At 40.5% G+C, this 18727-nt stretch overlaps 1 protein-coding gene across 7 annotated transcripts; it reads left to right on the top strand.

Moving 5' to 3' along the window:
• The first annotated feature begins 1776 nt into the window (after positions 1-1776).
• On the top strand, positions 1777-16463 carry LOC117572655 (ikaros family zinc finger protein). Of its 7 annotated transcripts, none has more exons than XM_034255647.2 (5): positions 1777-1899; positions 10897-12141; positions 13101-13421; positions 13488-13619; positions 14471-16463. In XM_034255647.2, exons 2-5 carry the CDS (start codon positions 10897-10899, stop codon positions 14936-14938), a joined length of 2166 nt encoding a protein of 721 aa, XP_034111538.1. In that variant the 5' UTR covers positions 1777-1899; the 3' UTR covers positions 14939-16463. The 7 variants fall into 7 exon arrangements, with proteins under 7 accessions (XP_034111538.1, XP_051860850.1, XP_034111539.1 ...); XM_052004890.1 differs by lacking the exon at positions 1777-1899 and adding an exon at positions 2329-2345; XM_034255648.2 differs by lacking the exon at positions 1777-1899 and adding an exon at positions 2380-2566.
• The last annotated feature ends 2264 nt before the right edge of the window (positions 16464-18727 follow it).

Below are 18727 nucleotides of genomic sequence, written 5' to 3'. Positions count from 1 at the left end.
ATGAGGGGAGGTAAAAAGAATGAGTAAGAGGGGTTGCTCATATATTGGCTTGACTTTAAAATTATAACATTCTTTACGAACATCATCCCTTTGTTCTTGGATGCAATATAGATACTATATGTATCTATCTCAATTATTTTCAACATATTTTCGCTTCATTTGTCCGTTTATTACGGCGATGAATAACAATTTTCCGTCACATTGCTCACACATATCACAAAGCTTTGTCATGGCACAGCAGCTGCCGTTGCCGCCACCGACAACCGCATTTTATGGAGTCAATTCTTTTTTTTTTTGTGCATAGTAAACCCCAAAACAAAAAATAATTATATTCACACTTGAAAACACTCGATTTGCTGCAATACGATGTGTACATTTATTGGAGCCAACCTGCACTTGCAGCACTGAATGAAAAGAAAAAATCTACCTTATTTGCGGTATGAATTGCACGGAGCTCTTGCATACACAAAAAATTGATTTATAAATTCTTGACTCGCTTCGGTTTTCTGCTTTGCTTTGTGTTCGGTTTTCGTTGAGAAACGAGAATAGCGGCGTCTCGTTCGCACTGCTACCTAACAGTGTTGCCAGCTCCAAAAACCAGATTCACTACTGAACAAAAGTGGCATAAAATATAAATTAAAATAAATTTTAAAAAGGTATGCTTAATTAACTAAATACTAGTCATTTGCAATAAATATACATAAACAAAAACTATAAACTATTGTAAATTTCCGCAATTCTGATTCGCTGTCCAACACTAGACACACAAACACCACACACGGGCATTTAACAACACTTAAAGCGAGGGCATTGAAACCGAAAAATGGGCACAAAGCGGAATGAAAACCGGACAAAATGGTGTACATTGCAAGTAATGCTAAACACCCACTATTGTTTCCAGATGGAGAAGCATATATTTTCACTAAGAATTTGTAATATTGAAAATATTTACTTATGCTCCGAATGGAGGCGTATCAGTTTAATTATTTATATGTGCGAAGCAGTCATTGTCTGACTAGTAGGCCATGTGCACCACACTTCGACGCCATTTCTGCAAATACAACGCTAGCTGACCCTTTCACTCTTATGTAAATCAATGAGCAATGTAATTATATTGACTGCGGCTCCAGACAGCGGGCTAATTGTAAATTTTCAAGTTCTTTTTTGACGCAGATAACTGTCAATTATTAATGGGAAAACACCACACACTTAATCAACTGTTGTTTAATAACACTTTCACACTAAATTTGTATATTAAACGCGACTTTTACACGTGTAAACAAATTTTCAATGCGGAGCCAAACCAGTACCTGCAAATGCGAGAACGCACTTATATTAAAACAGTGCTGCCTATCACGTATCGAAAGAAGTATCGAATGTGATTTTATCGAAAAGCGATAACTTTGAATTATTTGCAAATTATTTTTGAATCTATAAATGTGACAAAACAAAAGACATATAAAAACGGAAAGGGCAATTTTATTTTAATTTTGCAAATAAATTAATTAACAAATGTGTACTTGTATGTAGCCATAAATATTTCAAGACATCGAATGTCAATCGATAACAATGCGGTATCCAAAGGAGATTTGTTTATGGCGCAGGCGGCATTGTTACACCAATTAGCGACTTATGTAAATAGGTTAAAACTAGTACGTAAAGGGATGTCACAAGAACTATATTAAGTAAGAGTGTTTAAAAGTAATAAAGCTGAGCTAAAATGTATGAAAGATAAAATATTTAATTGGAATAAATAAAAAAATATTTTTTTATTAGGTGTTCTGGTTGTTCATGAAATTTATTGTTTTGAATAGTTCCTGGGCTATTCCTGGGCTATTTGATTAATCAACATCTTTTTCGATACCGATAACTGCGCCTCATTTGTCTTCGCAATTGGCGGTAAGTTTAAAAATGTAAAATTTTCGCTTCATTGCATCGCAAATGGCTGCGCGAAGTTGCGCAATTAGAACGATTGCATTTTGTGCAAGAAGCAAAAAAACAGACATCCAAAAAGTTACTGCAAACTCGTTGGCTACCAACCAACCCGACTCAACTTCAAGCTGCTGCTGCTTCTATTGGCGTTGTACATTATTTTTTGGCCTAAATCTGTAGGCCTTGAGGAATCGTCGAAATCGCTTCGCTTTGACTTGTTTACTGAGCGCGGCGTGCGCAGTTGAAGCGGGACCGACTCTGTGACTCGAGCCAACAGCTAACTGCAACAAAGAGAGGCAAAGGCAGCAGCAGCAGCACTAGACGACGACGCTCGACGAACAATAGAGCGGCCGTCGCGGCGGCGGTGGCAGTGCTGTTTCGTCTTTTGGCCCATTCAGATGTGGGCAACGCGTGTGCGTCCGTTATTTTCATATTATTATTATTATTGTTGTTTATTATTTAAGCTTTAACTTTTTGCTCGCTGCGCTTGCCCTTTCGTTTCGGTTACGTTTCGATACAGTGTTTGAAATTTGTGTTCGCATACATACTTGAATACTTACATTCGCTCCAGAAACAACTACACACTACACTGCTACAACAACTACATTCAAAGAAGGCGCGCGTTTCATTTCGGGTGAGCGGAGTGGAGAGGTTAGTGTTTTGTTGTTGTTGTTGGTGCACCTTGCGCGCACCCGGCCACCCTCTGCCCCACTCTTGAAACTTCCCCACACTTCCATTAAGAAACAACAAGCCAAAAGAATTGCAGTGAATTTGTGCATGTGTGTGAGTGCTGAGAGCGCACTGAGTGTGTGTGTGAGAGTTAGTGTATGTGTGTGTGTTTTCTTGTTAGAATGCACCTTGTGGTATTTCAAAATCCGAAAATTGCCAAATACAAACGCCTTTCGGAGACTGTTGCGAAATATTCCAGCTGCGCTGAAGGTAAAATCAGCAACAAGAACAAATACAAGGCCCATTATTGTCTATTGTTTTTGTTGCCGATGTTGTTGTTGTGATTGTTGTTCTTACGAAAATCCATGTGGCTATTTTAGATGCTTAAATATGTACTCTGACCATTTCGAAAGGCATTTATATTAATGTGTGAGTGTGTTTGTGTGTGGATCACTTTTAATGTGGATTATGTGGCTTCCAAGGGTAACAGACACAGCCTCTGCCTCTGCTGCTTCTTGCTTTCCAAAATGTTCCCACACACACACCAACGCTTACTCACACACACACGTGCATTGGCCAACATTTACCTACGTCACGCCCACCTGATTTCAGTGCAATCGCGTTGGCCCAGTTACGGGCGTGCGCCGCGCTCCAAGACAAAATACTCCTACAAGGTCGATTGCCTCTATATACGTTTGTGTGTGTGTGCGAGTATGTGTGTGTATTTCTATACCAGTTTCTAAACTTGCCGCAGCCAGTTTCAATTTCTACTGGGATTATCTGGTGCTGCGGCTGCTGCGCTGCGCTGCTTGCAGGTGCTGCTGCGGCTCTGTGGTTCACTCATTACGAACGTTCGTTTTTTTTTACCTTTATGTGTGCGTTTGATTGTGACATAGAAACCAACTAAGAAGTATGTGGCAACTCATGCTGTGAGTCTCATGGACAAAACGCAACCAAATGAAAACAAATTCAAGTTGGGCACACTAACACATACATATGTACATATATACATTATGTGTGTTTGTTTGTCTACTTGGGTTCCAATTCAGTGCATGTCACCCATATTCTTGCACTTATAAACACACAACCAACAGACAGTGTGTCAAAAAGATATGTGCAAAATTACAAAAAAAAATATATTTTGGTTTAAAAAAAAAAGAATAATAGTTATAATATTAAAAGAGCAAAATAAATAATATAAATATTACAATTAATAAATACTTTTTATTTAATTAGTAAACAATAAAATATATTTTTTAATGTTTTGTCAATGAAGAAAATCATTTTTATTATTATTTTATAATAAAAATGTTTTTTTTTCATTTGACCAAACATTCTTTGACAAAATACATACTGTATATATTTTGCATGCACGTTCCCAACACACGCACACAGTTTTCCCCAAATGCAAACTCACACAAGCTCACGCATAAGCATACGCATGCACGCACTAATACAACTGCAGGCTGCTGTGAGCTTGCAAAAGATCTATGAAAACGGGCGCAACTTAGCTCACATTTCCTCCTCTTCCTACATTTGCTTCTAACCATGCCGTGTGCTCAATTTACACACACACAAACACACAAGCAGTGTGCTTTGCACTGTGAAAATATATGAGTATGTTTGCGTGTATATGTGTGTGCAAAAAGCTCAAATTGTGCATCTCTCCCCCGCAAAAATTGCAACTGCAACTGTGGTGCAATAAAAACGAACGCATATTGCGTTGGCGTCGCCGTCAACGCCAGCGTCAGCTTTGGCGACGACGTTGGCTTGCTTGGCTCTATGGATGCTATGCCCGGATGGTAGCGACAGTCCGAGGTCGTAGGTAAAACTCGGCAGCAGCAGCAGCAGTGGCAATAAAAACAAAGACAACAACAACCTTAAAACGGCAACAGCAACAGCACACTCTAGTTACTATCATCATCATGCGAATAGGCCGCAGTCGCAGAGCGCTCTTCAGGCCCACTACCAACTAAACCTGTTGACCTAATTTCAAATTCTGCTGCTTGCGCCAGTCGACTGCGTATTGTTGTTGCTGTTGTTGCTGCTGCTGCTGCGACTGAGAGCTCGAGCGCGCCAACGATTGGCAAATCTTTGTGCAGTGGCATTGGCTGCGAGGGGGGCACCACTCGAATATTGATACAGCTCATTTAAGCATTATTAATTAATTAATTACTATTACAAAAGACAGACAAGGGCATATTAGTTAATAGCCTTTCTTTTTGCTTAGTTTGCTTAAAATAAGATTAGGCTTTTAAGCTTATGATCTATTCATGTTTCCATGATCAAACTGACGTAATAAGTATTTTTTCCTTAAGAAGTATATTTGTTTAGTATCAGTGTTTGGTATATCATTGCTTGCCAGCTTTTACGCAATTAAGCTGAGCTTTTGAGTCAGTGTTGACTCCGCTTAAAGGGTGCTGGCTTCGGCGCCACTGGCATTTCCGCCGTCCCAAAACAAAACAGAAACTGAGACTGCCAGTCAGCCAGCCACAGAGACGCTCGACGCTCGCTGCGTCCGTCCGTCGTCGTCGGCTGTCATACACACATTTTGTGTACTTCCACCAGCTATTGCAGTTTGCTTGGTTTTCAGTTCGTTCGTGCGCGTCGTCGACGCTAGCGCCAATCAGCGGAATCGGCATCGACATCGGCATCGACATCGGCATCGTCATCGGCAATCGGAATTCAAAGTGAACGAAAAACGACGGACGACGCTTTTATGTTGGCGACTGATCGAAAGAACCCGCGCGCAGTGAAATTCGTGGGAACATTGCACAGGTGTTCGTTAAGATAGTGGAAGAAGAACCATAATAAGAAGAAGCGACAGCAGCTAAATGCAATTCACAATTTACAATTAACTAGAACGCCAAGTGATACAAAACATAAATAGAGTGCGAAATAAGCATGTGAGTACTTGCATAAAATACTCGCAAACATAAATAAATACATATGTACATATGTATAAATGTGTGTGCATATGTATCTATCGGAAGCCCAATAATGTACATGCGTCCCAGTAACCACAAAAAATTGCGGTCGCCGTCGCCTGCCCCAATGCGCCACCGCCAACCGCCACCGCCATGGTCGCCACCGCCAACTCTGCTGCTTCTGCTTCTGTTGCTGTTTCTGCTGCTCCACTTGTCGTCGCAGTGACGAAACTTTCGTGTGTGTTTGTTTGTGTTTGTGTGAGCAGAGAAAATCAAGTGAATCAAAATGAGCGTATAATTAGGTCAGCACAACAACAACAAATTATACGCCAGCGCCAGAGTGCCACTTACCAAAGAGAGCGCGCAGCGTATGTGTGACTGTGTATGTGTGTTGCGAGGCAGCATGGCACGAAACGGAACGATACGGAACGGGACGAGCTTCTTCTAGCTAGTATTGCCATAAATTAGAAACTAATTCACGCCGTTCTAATCAAATGCAATGCTTCCAACTCCAATTGGGAACTAATGAGAAAGCTGCAGTTGATGGGTGTCAAATGCTTATTAGAGGTGTCATTTCAATTACAATTGAAGGCAACGTGCTTGCTTACTTTTTGTGTGTTGTTATGCACGTTGTTCTCATAGAAACCGAATGCAGCGCGCAACACAACAACAATGTGAGCAAGGAGAGAGCATAAACAAAAGTGCACAGCGTACGCTTTTTAATGCCGCTCTCATCGTTCTGTACTCTCACCTTATCAGTGCTGCCAATTTGCGGGATGAGAAATACAGCAGTATTTAACGGGTAGAAAACTTAAAGCTATCAGATTGTTTATAATGCAGTATATCTTATTTTATAATAGAGTTCACTAACATTTTTACAGTAAATTTATTAAATTATTTGTGGATATAGGATATAGGATACTAATAGGTAGTACTTTATTTTATTTGTATTGCAATCAACACACAAATCGTAATTGCTTTTTCCAAGAGTACTTAAAATAGTAAAGAAAACATAATCTTTAACCTTTTTTATTTTCTTTTTTCTATCTATAAAGAAAATGATAACTTTTGTTGTTTGCAATTTATAAATTGATAGCTGACCATTTACGAAAAGCCTTATTTGACGGGAATACTGCAGAATTGGCAGCACTGACTCCTCTCACCTTACAAACACACACACTATCTGTGTCGCTCTCTTGCGCGGTTGTTTGTTTGCTTGCTCTCGCAGTCAGTTGCTCTCTTTTGCTCTTGGGTGCTCTCAGCTGAGCAGTGTTTGGCGCTGCCCCCATCTGAACTATTTTTTACGCCTTCTTCTTGCCGTTTGCCTGCTTTTCTCGCGTGTTTCTGTGTGTGTGTAAGTTTTGTTGTTGTTGCTGCTGTTATTGCCATTTGCTTGTTGGCCGTGGCAAGTGTTTCGCAATGAGCGCGACGGGCGCTCGCTTGCTGCAAGCCAAAATGAAATCATCGCTGCCGCAGCAGCAATGGCAACGACAACGGCAGCAGCAAATTGTTGTTGTTGCCGCATTGGCATTGATGGGAGGGAAATTCCTGTTCCACTTTCTATTATGGGAGTAGCTGCGCTGTCGGCGTCGGCGTCGCTGTAATAAAAGCAGCGGCAGCAGCAAAAGTAGCAAAAGAGCACGTAGCATTTAAAGTGTGTCACCGTGGAAAGTGGTTTTGTTTCAACGTCGCCGTCGCCGTCGTCGTCATCGTCGTCTCGTGTGCATGTTTGTTCTTGTTGGCATCTCCAAGCACATGTCATTCACACACACACACACACACACACACACACACACACACACACACACACACACACACACACACACACACATGCCGATAGGAATTCAACCCACAAACACATACCAGTACGAATCCAACACGGGCTCAGACTTATTGGGGGAACACTTGGGAATGGTTCATTGATTTGCGCGCTGATGAAAGCTAACTAAAGAAAAAGAAGAAGAGGAACAGCAGCAGCAGCAGAGGAAGAAAAAAAGTCGAAGCAAAGGAAGGAGCGCAAACAAAAACAAAAGCAAAGCAATCGCTGATCGACCGACTGACTCATTTTGGCGTATTAATTGAATGAGGGCAACCGAGAGAGCAATAGAGTGAAGGAGAGTGTAAGCAAGAAGGGGACATAGCAATAGTGAATAAGAGAGGGGGAGCAGCATCATCGTGTTGATGGCACTAGAAAACCGGTAGGTGAATGCTGCTCTTAAGGTCAAATGTGTTATGTATGTTGTGTGTTGCTGCTGTTGTTGCTGTTAACGTTTTGTGTGTGTGGTGCGTGCATATGATTAACTAATGGCCAAGTCAATGCAATGATTTATCCACAAACATATTTGAATTTGAATATCGTGCGCTAAACACCTTTAAAATGCTATGCAAAAGATACATTTGGCCTACAACTGCTCGTCGCCGTCGCAGTTGGCGTCGCTGCTGCTGTCGACGTCATTAAGGGCTCTCAAACTGTTCCAATTATGTCGCTGCGTTGCGCTGCTCTAAGTGTGTGTATGTAAGTGTGCGTTTCTGTATGTGTGTGTTTGCGCTCTCATTTCGTTAGCAGCTAAAGCAAAAGGAGCTTTATATTTATTTTCATTTTGCTTTTGGGTTTTAGCTTAAGTAGTTTTCGTTTTTATTTCTCGTTTTTCGTTTTTAGCCAAATGGGAACAGCTAGTGAAAATGCGGGACACCCCAGGCGTCTGGCGACGTCGTCGTCGTTGTTGGCCAAGATGAAGTGTGACCTAGTTGCACTCGAAAACTTGACCCATTGACTCCATTGGGGCAGGCCAACTAGCCAAACTATCAAACTACCAAAACTACATTTAGTATAATGCCAAAACGTCAAAAGCAACTCATAATTACCCATACACAGGCATGTATATGAGTTTATGTGTGTGTTTTATGTGCCACTTGGGTTCCACTCTAAAGAAGAAATATTAAGAAGCAGTTGCTGATCGAAACGAATTTTAAATACACTTGAATTTCAAATAGGCCAGTAATTCTAATAAGAATTGCCAGTGAGTCTTATAAGCATATCTAATACTAGTATAAGAGTATCATATAGCAGTATGCGGATGTTATAGTCTTATGAGTGGTGTCTTATACAAGAATAAGAGTTTAATTTAGAATTATAAGTGTTGTCTTATACAAGTAAAACGGATTCATACATATATAGTGCTATCTTACACAAGTATAAGTGTTGTCTTATACAAGCAAAAATGTCTTATACATATATAAGTGCAATCTTACAAGAGAATAAGATTTGTCGTATACAATTATAAATGTTGCCTTATACAAGGAGAAGTGTGTTTATTACCAATATATGTGTATTATCGCTATAAAGGAAGTCAAGTGAATTGTCTAGCTAATAGAGATGTTTCACTGTATAAGTGTAGGTGTTTCTTATATGTTTAAAATATAAGTGAATGTTAACGGATTATAAAAGAGATAAAACACACAGAAAAGTGCAAGTAATTACGTATACGAGTAAAAGAGTCTCTTATACTAATTGCAACCATGCAGCTATGTCTTATACAATGCTGGGGATAGGAGCTATAAACTTATATTGCTGATCATTACATCCACTTCATTATTTGATAATCATATTATTATGCTAACTATAGATTCGTTATAAATTAAAACTTTAACTCGATTAATGCTAAAGTATGCGACGAGGCACGTGTTTATTCTGTGTGCAACAAAGAGCTGGCGATTGTTACAAATGAGTTAAAAATATGATAATACCCTTTTATAAGAGGGCAAGGGCAATGAATGAAACCTGTTATGTATCTTGCAGTAGTTTTCAATTTGAAATTATTTACATAAATGTGTCTACTTGCACGTGTGTGTGTGTGTGAGTGAGTGTGAGTGTGAGTTGAAATAGGCCTAAAGTAGATGGCCCAGCATTTGACACACATTCGTACCTTTGAAAATGATGATGATGATGATGAAATGCTGCTCGCCCTCAATTTGCATGACCTGCCCCAGACTTGAGTTGCAGATACAACGACAGTGACAGCAACAAATGCAGATACAGATACAGATACATATGCTCGCTAAAAGATACAATTGTATGTGAGCGGGCGCGGGGGAATTGGATGATGATCGTCCATGGCTCTTGGTCTTTTGTGATCTCTGGCTAATGTCGACGATGCTAATGCTAATGTGCATCCACAACTATTTCAAGGTCGCCTCATAAATTAGCTGCAGCAGCGCGCAGACAACAAAACTTGTCTTTGGTTTCTTTTTGATTTCGATTTCGATTCGATTTGTGTGTTTCATTGAGCTGCTGACTAACTAGCAAAAGTTGCTAACTAACAACTAACAACTAACAACTAACAAGGTAGCCAGCAAAACAAACTAACATAACTATTCCCAAAACTAACTTTGACCTATTGACAAATCGCATACTTAATAATTTTTTAATTTTAATTTTTCGCAATTTTAGAATTTAACACGAAACATTTTTCTAAGCTGCAGCAAGTTGTTTTTATCGATGTGTGTTTGTGGTTCCATGTATTTGTGTGTTGCCCACCTGCAAGACCAGTAATTGGCCTCAATAACTTTGGTATTTGCAGCGGGGCAGCTGCAACGTGGCAGCGACGAACGCCCAAAAATGGTTACAGCCCAACTTGTTGTTATTTCTCTTGTTGTTTTTGTTGCTTGCTAGTTGCCTCTGTCGTTCTTGGCCAATTTGGCAGTTATAGACAGTTAGACAGAGTCACCAAATTGCACCTCTGACTTTGCCCTCTTCTCTTCTCTCTCTCTGTCTCTCCCTCTCTTGGCTCTCCAGAGGCTGACCCCGATTCCGATTCGGATTTTGCTTTATTACAGCACAACTTGATTCCACTTTGTCATCTCTTGGCTTTAAAAACGAATTCGCTTGGCCTTAAACAGGTGATCAATTATCCACGTTTTTCCATCAACTCTTTGTCTAAAATGCAACTTTACTATATTTCATGTCTTTTATTTCGCTACTATGAGCAGTTCCTAAATAGTTTTTGTCTATCTTTGACCTTTGATTAAGCTTAATGGAGGCTTGATAAACTTGTAAAGTATTTTGACGCCTTAGCCTTTATATTTTTTAAGACTTCGGTGTTGTCCTTATGTTCTTAGTATACCTTATAACTGAATTCGGGGTTTCCAAATAGTTTTTGTTAAAACCTCTTTACATTATTTTTAAGCCGACTAATAAGATTGTCTTTAATAATTTTGTAATGCGACTGAAGACTATTAAGGGCAATAAAATTGAACTGTGTTTGACAAATGAAAATGTTTATACAGAACCAAGATCTATGTTTGAAATATAAGATACGTAACTAACTTTACTAATCTCTAAAAATTCGCCATCTACTCCATTCCACAGATGGCCGAAGCTTTAAGCACAGCAGCCAGTAGCATGGAGCTGGCGCTCAAGGATCCAAACGTGGGCGTGGGCGGTTTGATCGTGGACATGACACCGACAACAGCGGCGCTGTTGCATCACAATGCGCTGGCGTTGCGCAGCCTGAAAGAGGTGGCGAGCTCTGCATCTGCGTCCGCATCGGAATCCGAGCAGCCGGAGCCGGCGGAGCCAACGAACCTGAGCACAGCTGGCGGTGGACCGCATTCGCCGATGACATTCCGTTGCGAGCGTTGCGACAACTTTGAGACTAGTTCGCGCGCGACGCTATTGTTGCATGTGGTGCAATGTCTAGCGGGGCAGGCGGCAGCAGCGGCCGCTGCGGTGGCAGCTGCGGGGCGACTGAAGAGCGAGGAGCACGACGAACCCGAGAACATGAGCGTGAGTCACATGGACACAACCAGCAACAATAACGGCAGCAGCAACAACAACAAAGGCTCCAACGAAGGCGGCTCCAGTTCGTCGGCCAGCTCGTCGCCTGCGGGCAATGGCAGCGCCTCAAGCGCAAGTGGCAGCGCCACAAGCGCAAATGGCAGCGCCTCGCGCAAAGTGTTCGAGTGCGATGTGTGCAATATGAAGTTCTCGAACGGCGCCAACATGCGACGACACAAAATGCGCCACACGGGCGTCAAACCCTACGAGTGCCGCGTCTGCCAGAAGCGCTTTTTTCGTAAGGACCATCTAGCCGAGCACTTTACGACGCACACGAAAACGCTGCCCTATCATTGCCCCATCTGCAATCGCGGCTTCCAGCGTCAGATTGCGATGCGTGCGCACTTCCAGAACGAGCACGTCGGCCAGCACGATCTGGTGAAGACTTGTCCGCTGTGCAGCTATCGTGCCGGTTCGATGAAATCGCTGCGCATTCACTTCTTCAATCGTCATGGCATCGATCTCGATAATCCCGGTCCGGGTGGCACTTCCTCGCTGCTGCTCGCCCTCGAGTCGCAGGCTTCTGCCGCTGCAGCGGCAGCTGCCGCCAGCTATGTGTCACAGCCTCTGTCACAGCAGCAGCAACAGCAACAGCAACAACAACAGACGCCACAGCAGGTTGTGCAACAAGCGCCGCCGCCGCCGCCAGCGAGTCATCAGAGCGACAGCGGTGAATCGATGCGTTCGCTGGAGAATGCGACGCCGCCGATGCACTTCCTCACGCCGCACGTCGAGATCTCTACGCTCAATGAGAACGGCAACACGGAGCTATTCAATGTAAGTTGCGATGCGCATTCTCCGAAACTGCCCGAAAGACACCCAAGAAAAAGTGGCTGACCTTCCATTCTGTCTGCTTTTTTAAAGAATGTGAAAAAGGTTATTATAAGAGTGTTTTCTGTTTGTCTGTCTGTCAACTTAAAGGGTTTGATTGAAAATTATAAAAGAGCTAGTGATATAAAGTCTTAGTACATCACTATTTTAGTTAGTATAAACAAATCTGTCATACCAATCACTTCAATTGGATGCTGAAATAAATAATGTCCGTCTTTCCGTTTACTGAAACTGTTCCAACTAAAAGAGTAGAAGAGTTTAATATGCAAACATGTAGAGCAGAGTAGAGTAGAGTAGTTGACCCGTGCTTAATTTCAAATTGATCAATGGTAATTAATAGGTAAACAAATTTTAAGTGTTGAAATATCCAAAAAGGTTTTTTTATCTGTCTGTCCGGTGGCTTATGCAGTGAGTACGTAGAGAGTTGAAGAGCTGAATATGCGAAACTTCAGCACAACATTATTAAAATTAGTACTAAATAGAACAACAATTTGAATGGTTTAAATTTGTCTTTCAAAATGGCAAATAACTAGCTTCTTTCCTTTCCGTCTGTCCGCTTATCTAAACACATTAAACTAAGATAGTAAGAGAGCTAAAACCATAATCATTTTTCAGCTAACCGCTTAAAAATGTAGAACTCAGTTTTTTAAAAACTGCAGAGATCACTCAATTTTACAGAGCTTATCTAGGCCCTCACGGCGTATACTTTATGGGTTAATTCTGTATAAAGTATACGCCATGGGTGTCTAGATTATCTTTGTAAATTTTGTATTGAAATCAATTGCTTTACAATTTAGTAGACTATTAGAGCTGCTTTATTATCTGGGTACCGGGTATTCTCTAGTCGAGCACTTTCGACTTGATTACCTAGTCATCTTGTTTGCTGTTTTCTTATGAACGCTTAGCTGATTTGCGTCTTGCGTGAATCTGCTTTACAGGGCAACAACAACAACAATAACAATAGCCACACGAGCAACAACAACAACAACATCGAGCTGGACTCGAAGGACAAGGAACATGCGTTGCTGCTGCAGACACCCGTTGTGCTGGGCGCTCCACAGGAACTGCCCATGGATTGCAACACGAAGGCGACGCCAATCTCGTCCAGTACTGCGAGCACAGCGAGCAGCCTGAAGAGTCATCATCTACATCCGCATTCGCACCATCATCACCATCACCATGAGAATCACATTACGCCCTCCATCAGTCTGATACCCATCAAGCAGGTGAGTCGTCTTCTTTAGCCGCTAATCTTGGCCAGAAATTTAAACCTTTTCTTTTTTCCTCTACAGGAGCCACTGCTGGATGAGGCGGACAAGAAGGAGTCGCTCAATGGCAATGACAGTGACTCGGAGCATGCCTCCAACAATAACAATAACAACAGCATCAGCAACAACAACAACAGAATCACCTCACTGATCAAGGTGAGATTTGGGCAAAAGATAGTGTTTAGTTTTTAATGCAACTGCTTAGAGAGTATAGGACAAGATACTTAGATACCGGATGGATTGTCCGAAGGTGCTGGCTTTTCAAAAAGGTTTTTTTTAGTAAAGTTTATAATTTAAAGGGGTGTCATGGCTCATTCGAATACATTTTCAAATATAAAGTATAATATAACGTAAAGAATTTGAAAATAATGTATACAAATGTAAATTCAGGAAATACACCAAATATTTATTATGAAAAGGTCTATCCAACTTATTACCTCATATATACTGTGAAACAAAAGAAGACCGTAAGGAACTCATCCCTCAATGTAAAATAACTACAGAAGAAGATTTTAAAAATATAAGAAGAAAGCAATTCAGGCTTTTTCTAAGTTTTTTAAGATGTTCTGTAGTAGCAAACCAATTATATTTCCTTTGTGTGTAACATCCTAAGAAATAACATTACTTCCTGAGGAACTTGGCTTCCAAGTTAAATTGTGTACTCAATACAAAAAACCATAAGAAAACCAATACTATAAGCTTATTTTGAGAGCAGACCTCAAGTAAGGAAAGTTTTCTTAAAATCTGAATATAAAATAATCTTAAGATTTCGATGAATATTTTATTTGCTAGAATTAGATGCAACCCCTGAAGCAGTTGGATAAAGAATATAATAAGAAAATAAAGTAATCCTTAGGCACATTTTGCATATATTGTAGGCACCTCTTCCTGTCGTGTTCCTATAATGATCAATCCAGTGAGATCATTTTATGAACTTTTGAAACTACAGACACAGCTGTAGACCATATTTATCTTTACCATTTTCTCACTCTTCGTCTCCGTTGCAGGTTTCGCCACTGAAATCGCTGCTGCGCGAGGACTTAAAGCGTCGAATCTGCGCCAAGGCGAACAATCGGATTACCCGCAATGCGACACCGTTGGAGCACGAGATGCAGCAGAACATGATGAACGGCAGCAACGCAGGCGGCACTGGGACATCACCGGTCGGTGGCAATGGAGCAAGCAATGCCAGCACCTCGCCCAATGGAGCCAATCATAACAATGGCAGCGCGTCGGCGACGCCCATTTGCAACGGGACGATCACGTCGACGGGCCAGGAGACGGAGATGCTGTTGAATCGCAAACAGATCTTGACGTGCCACTTTTGTGGCATCGAGTTCCCCGACGAGACGCTCTACTTTTTGCACAAGGGTTGCCACTGCGAGAGCAATCCGTGGAAGTGCAACATCTGCGGTGAGCAGCTCAACAATGTCTACGAGTTCAACTCGCATCTGCTGAGCAAGAGTCATCAATAGCAGCCACAGTTCGCTGGCAAGTGAGCGGAGCAAGCAAACATTGCCGGCAGCCAGCAAAAGTTGAAAGAGCGAGACAGCAGATACAGCTCAATCCAAGAGGAACAAATAGAGTTTTGGGCGGAGAAGCGACCCAACTTTAATGAATTAGTGATTAAAGCAAAAGTTTTTAATTTCGAGCAAAAAGAAAACAATGAGAGCTACGTAGTTACCTAATCCCCCCACAAAGCGATAAAGAGATAGTTTCATGTGAGAGTGAGGAGTGTCTAGAGATCTATAAAGAGAGTGGAGAGTGAAAGAGAGAGAGAGAGAGAGAGAGAGAGAGAGAGAGAGAAGATATGTTGGTTCCCCCTAAAATCCTGTTATGTAGTGTTAATTATTGCAATTTTAGTCTGTAGTCTTGTGTAAGGCAATAAATCTATATAGACATATATTTCCAGCCAGTCGAACTGGCATACGTAGCGTCACGTAGCGCCAAAACGTAACATCACGTAAACGAAATGGTCAACTTACGTACTTAGCGAAGCTTCACGTAACGTTAACGTTGCGACAGCTAAGCGAAGCATCACGTAATGACATTTAATGTCAGTTCAAGGAAACGTAGCGTAACATTACGTAAGCGTAGCGTAACGTCACGTTACGACAGAGAAGAGCAGCGTCACGTCACGTAAGCCAAGCTTCAGTTTGTAGATGACGCCTCAAAGGCGTCTTTGAAAAGGGTTTTTAAACTAGGCATTTTTCACATATTTACCAGAGACACTCACACATACACACACACACACACTATGTGTGTGAAAAGGGCTTTGAATTTGTTATGTTTTTCAGAGTTTATCTAGCGCAAAATGAGAGCAAAGTTTAATTATAATCACACTTATATAACGATATATACAGATACAAGAATTATATATACTATATAAATGAATATATACAAATGAAAGCAATACAGTTATAGCCGCCACACAGTTTTAGCCAACCCCAAAACACACACATACAGACAGATATATATACAATATATATGTAGATACAGATATATATATATTATTATACTCGTACCTTTTACTTAGCTCTTAGTTAAACTAACTTATAAAAAAAACTTAACAATAACGATTAAGTGACGTTGATCTGGGAAACTGCGCTTTACAAAAGCCAAAAACAAAAGCAAAAACAAATGAAAACAACAACAGTTTTTTCCAATAATAATAAATTAGAGAAATTCGCACAGTGCTGCTCAAAAGTTTGCATACAACAAACGGTCAAAGCAAAGCAAAATGATAACAAAAAGAAAAAAAAACTAAAATATGAAAACAATGCAAATGTGATACAAAATTGTTGTAAATAATTGGTAAACAAAAAAAAAAGAAGTGAATAGTAAAAGTAATTTGTTGAAATAAAAGATTAAAGATAAAAACTATGCCTTAGATGCCTATATACGATACGAGAGCACGTTTTGCGTATACACTGTACAAAAAAAAAAGAAGTGAAAAGAAAGGAAAAGCAAAAATGATATACTGTTGATATGATAGTTAACTTTAGTGTAAAATCAAATCAAAATTGTGGTAAAACGAAAACAAAGATAGGAAAATTTTCCTTCAATCCTTTGATCCTTTATCCCCGATCCTCTATTCCTCTTTTACCCTGTTTTTCCCAATCCTAAGTCCGCACCTAACCTCACACTTTGCTGACGTCACTCGGGGGTTGTATGCAGCCTCAGCTTGAGCTGCTGTGCGCCAATTTTACTTCAGATTCGAATTCTTATTCAGATTCAGACATCCGTCCATGAGGTTCACAAATTGATCTATATAATATATGTAGTCTACTTCTATATATCTTAGCTGAGAAATTGCAGTTTGTTAATATTATCTTTAACTATTGCATTAATTTTATTCATTAATTATTGTTTTGGTTAAGCGAAAACGAGAATGTTGTTTTATCTTAATTTTTTTTGTTTGGCACAGTCAACAAATGGCAGGGCACACCCACACACACACACACACTTATACACATACATAACACACACATAAACATGCACACGCACACACCTGTATTTGTAGTTGCTCTACTCTAGCCAATTAATTTGCTGTAAAAATGGTTTGTTGTGTTCATTTAATTTGTAATTTAAATATAACAATCGTACATTGTAATTAGTTGCTAGATCTACTCATTTCTTTTTTCTATTATCATTATTATTATTACTACTATTAAACATGCACATTTTTGCAACAAGAAAAACAAAACACAAACAACAATAACAAAAACAAAAACATTGTTAATTAGCATACAAAAACAAATTGTTATAAAGCGCGAGGCGGGTGGGAAAAATAAATACAAAAACAAATAAAATTAATAATAAACAACAAAATACAATTTCGAAATCAAAAAACGTTTAACGTTTGCAATTTTTAGCTAAAAACACTTTCATGTTGAATTTTTAATAGATTTAAACTGGCTAAGAATAAAAAAAGAGAAATACATTTACTTAATTAGTAATTCTAATTATAGCTACAACCATAAAAGGCATGTTAATTTTTTTAAAAATAAAAACGGTTTAAAACAAAATAAAGCGAAATTTCATTGCTAACAGTTAGAAATGGCTACAAATGGAACTTTGTTTCTATTTCGTAGCAACAAAGGAATTTATTCAAATAATATCCCAAGCGTTAGGGAAATAGTTCTGCTTGCTCTGCTCGTTCAGCTGCTGCAGCACTGCTTGCTTAGTAGCCGCAAGCAGTACATGCCGCTTGTTTGCGATTGGCTTGCGGTGGCTGCGCCAATCAGCACGCAGTCTGGAGCAACAGTGGTGCGGGAGCCGTTGAAATGTGTGGAAAATGAATAGGCACATAAATTATGTAAGCGCAGGCGCATAAATTAAGTTTGTATGTATGTTTTTTTGTTGGTTAAAAATAAGTAGTTAGTTTGCGCTGAGCTTTTGCCAACACTAGTGTCCTGGTGATTAGTTTAATGCGTATATAATAATAATAGTTGGCTGGATTAAAGTGCACAAATCCGTTCAGTCGACGTCAATGTGGCTGTTGTGTGAGTGAGAGAGTGTTAGTGTTAGTGGTCTAAGCATAGGCAGATTAGCAAAGCAGCTTTGCTACTGTATCGATGTCGGAAGCAATGCGTTTCTTTGAATTGTTTTTGTTGTAGGCCATTTGCCAATCTCGGCCATATGCTGGCTGGCTGGCGGTGGCTGTGGCCCTAAGTCGAGGTGCAATTTGTTTGCAGTTTTGTTTGCGATTTAGGGGATAATGCGCCATAAAGCCAAACACACGATTGACTGAGCACAAATCCCGCACACAGCAAACGGCGACGGCGGCTGCAACTAATATGTATGGCGTAGAGCGGGGTGCGGGGTAGAGAGTGAGCCCGATCGTTGGCAAGGATAATGCACGGAAAGTCCATTGTCAATGCATCAATAGACATAATCGCAACATCAATATTTACCCTACAAACTGCAAGAGTGTGTGTGACTGTCCGTGTGTGTGTGCGCGCGTTTTAAACAATGCGCACAAATCCCGCTGGCAACGTTCCAATGAGACGATTAACACCTTAAATATGTCATTAGAGGCGACAAATGGAAAATACATTGACAGCCGAAGGTTGCGATAAGCGCAACACGATGCGTTCTCACTATCGCTCTCCCTCTCTTGCTTTTTAATCAAATGTCAGTCGCGTTTGCTCTCTCTTTCTGAAGCTGGTGTCGTTGAAGCGCGTGTTTATTTTCAAACGGCGATTATTTGACCCTAAGCCGATTTGCTTCAGATATCGTCGTCGACTGCATTTCGATCAAAT

The sequence above is a fragment of the Drosophila albomicans genome, chromosome 3 (genome assembly GCF_009650485.2).
Source record: "Drosophila albomicans strain 15112-1751.03 chromosome 3, ASM965048v2, whole genome shotgun sequence".
Classification (NCBI taxonomy): Eukaryota; Metazoa; Arthropoda; class Insecta; order Diptera; family Drosophilidae; genus Drosophila; species Drosophila albomicans.
Note: the sequence above shows the minus strand (reverse complement) of the source record. Positions and strands in the feature narration are given on the sequence as shown.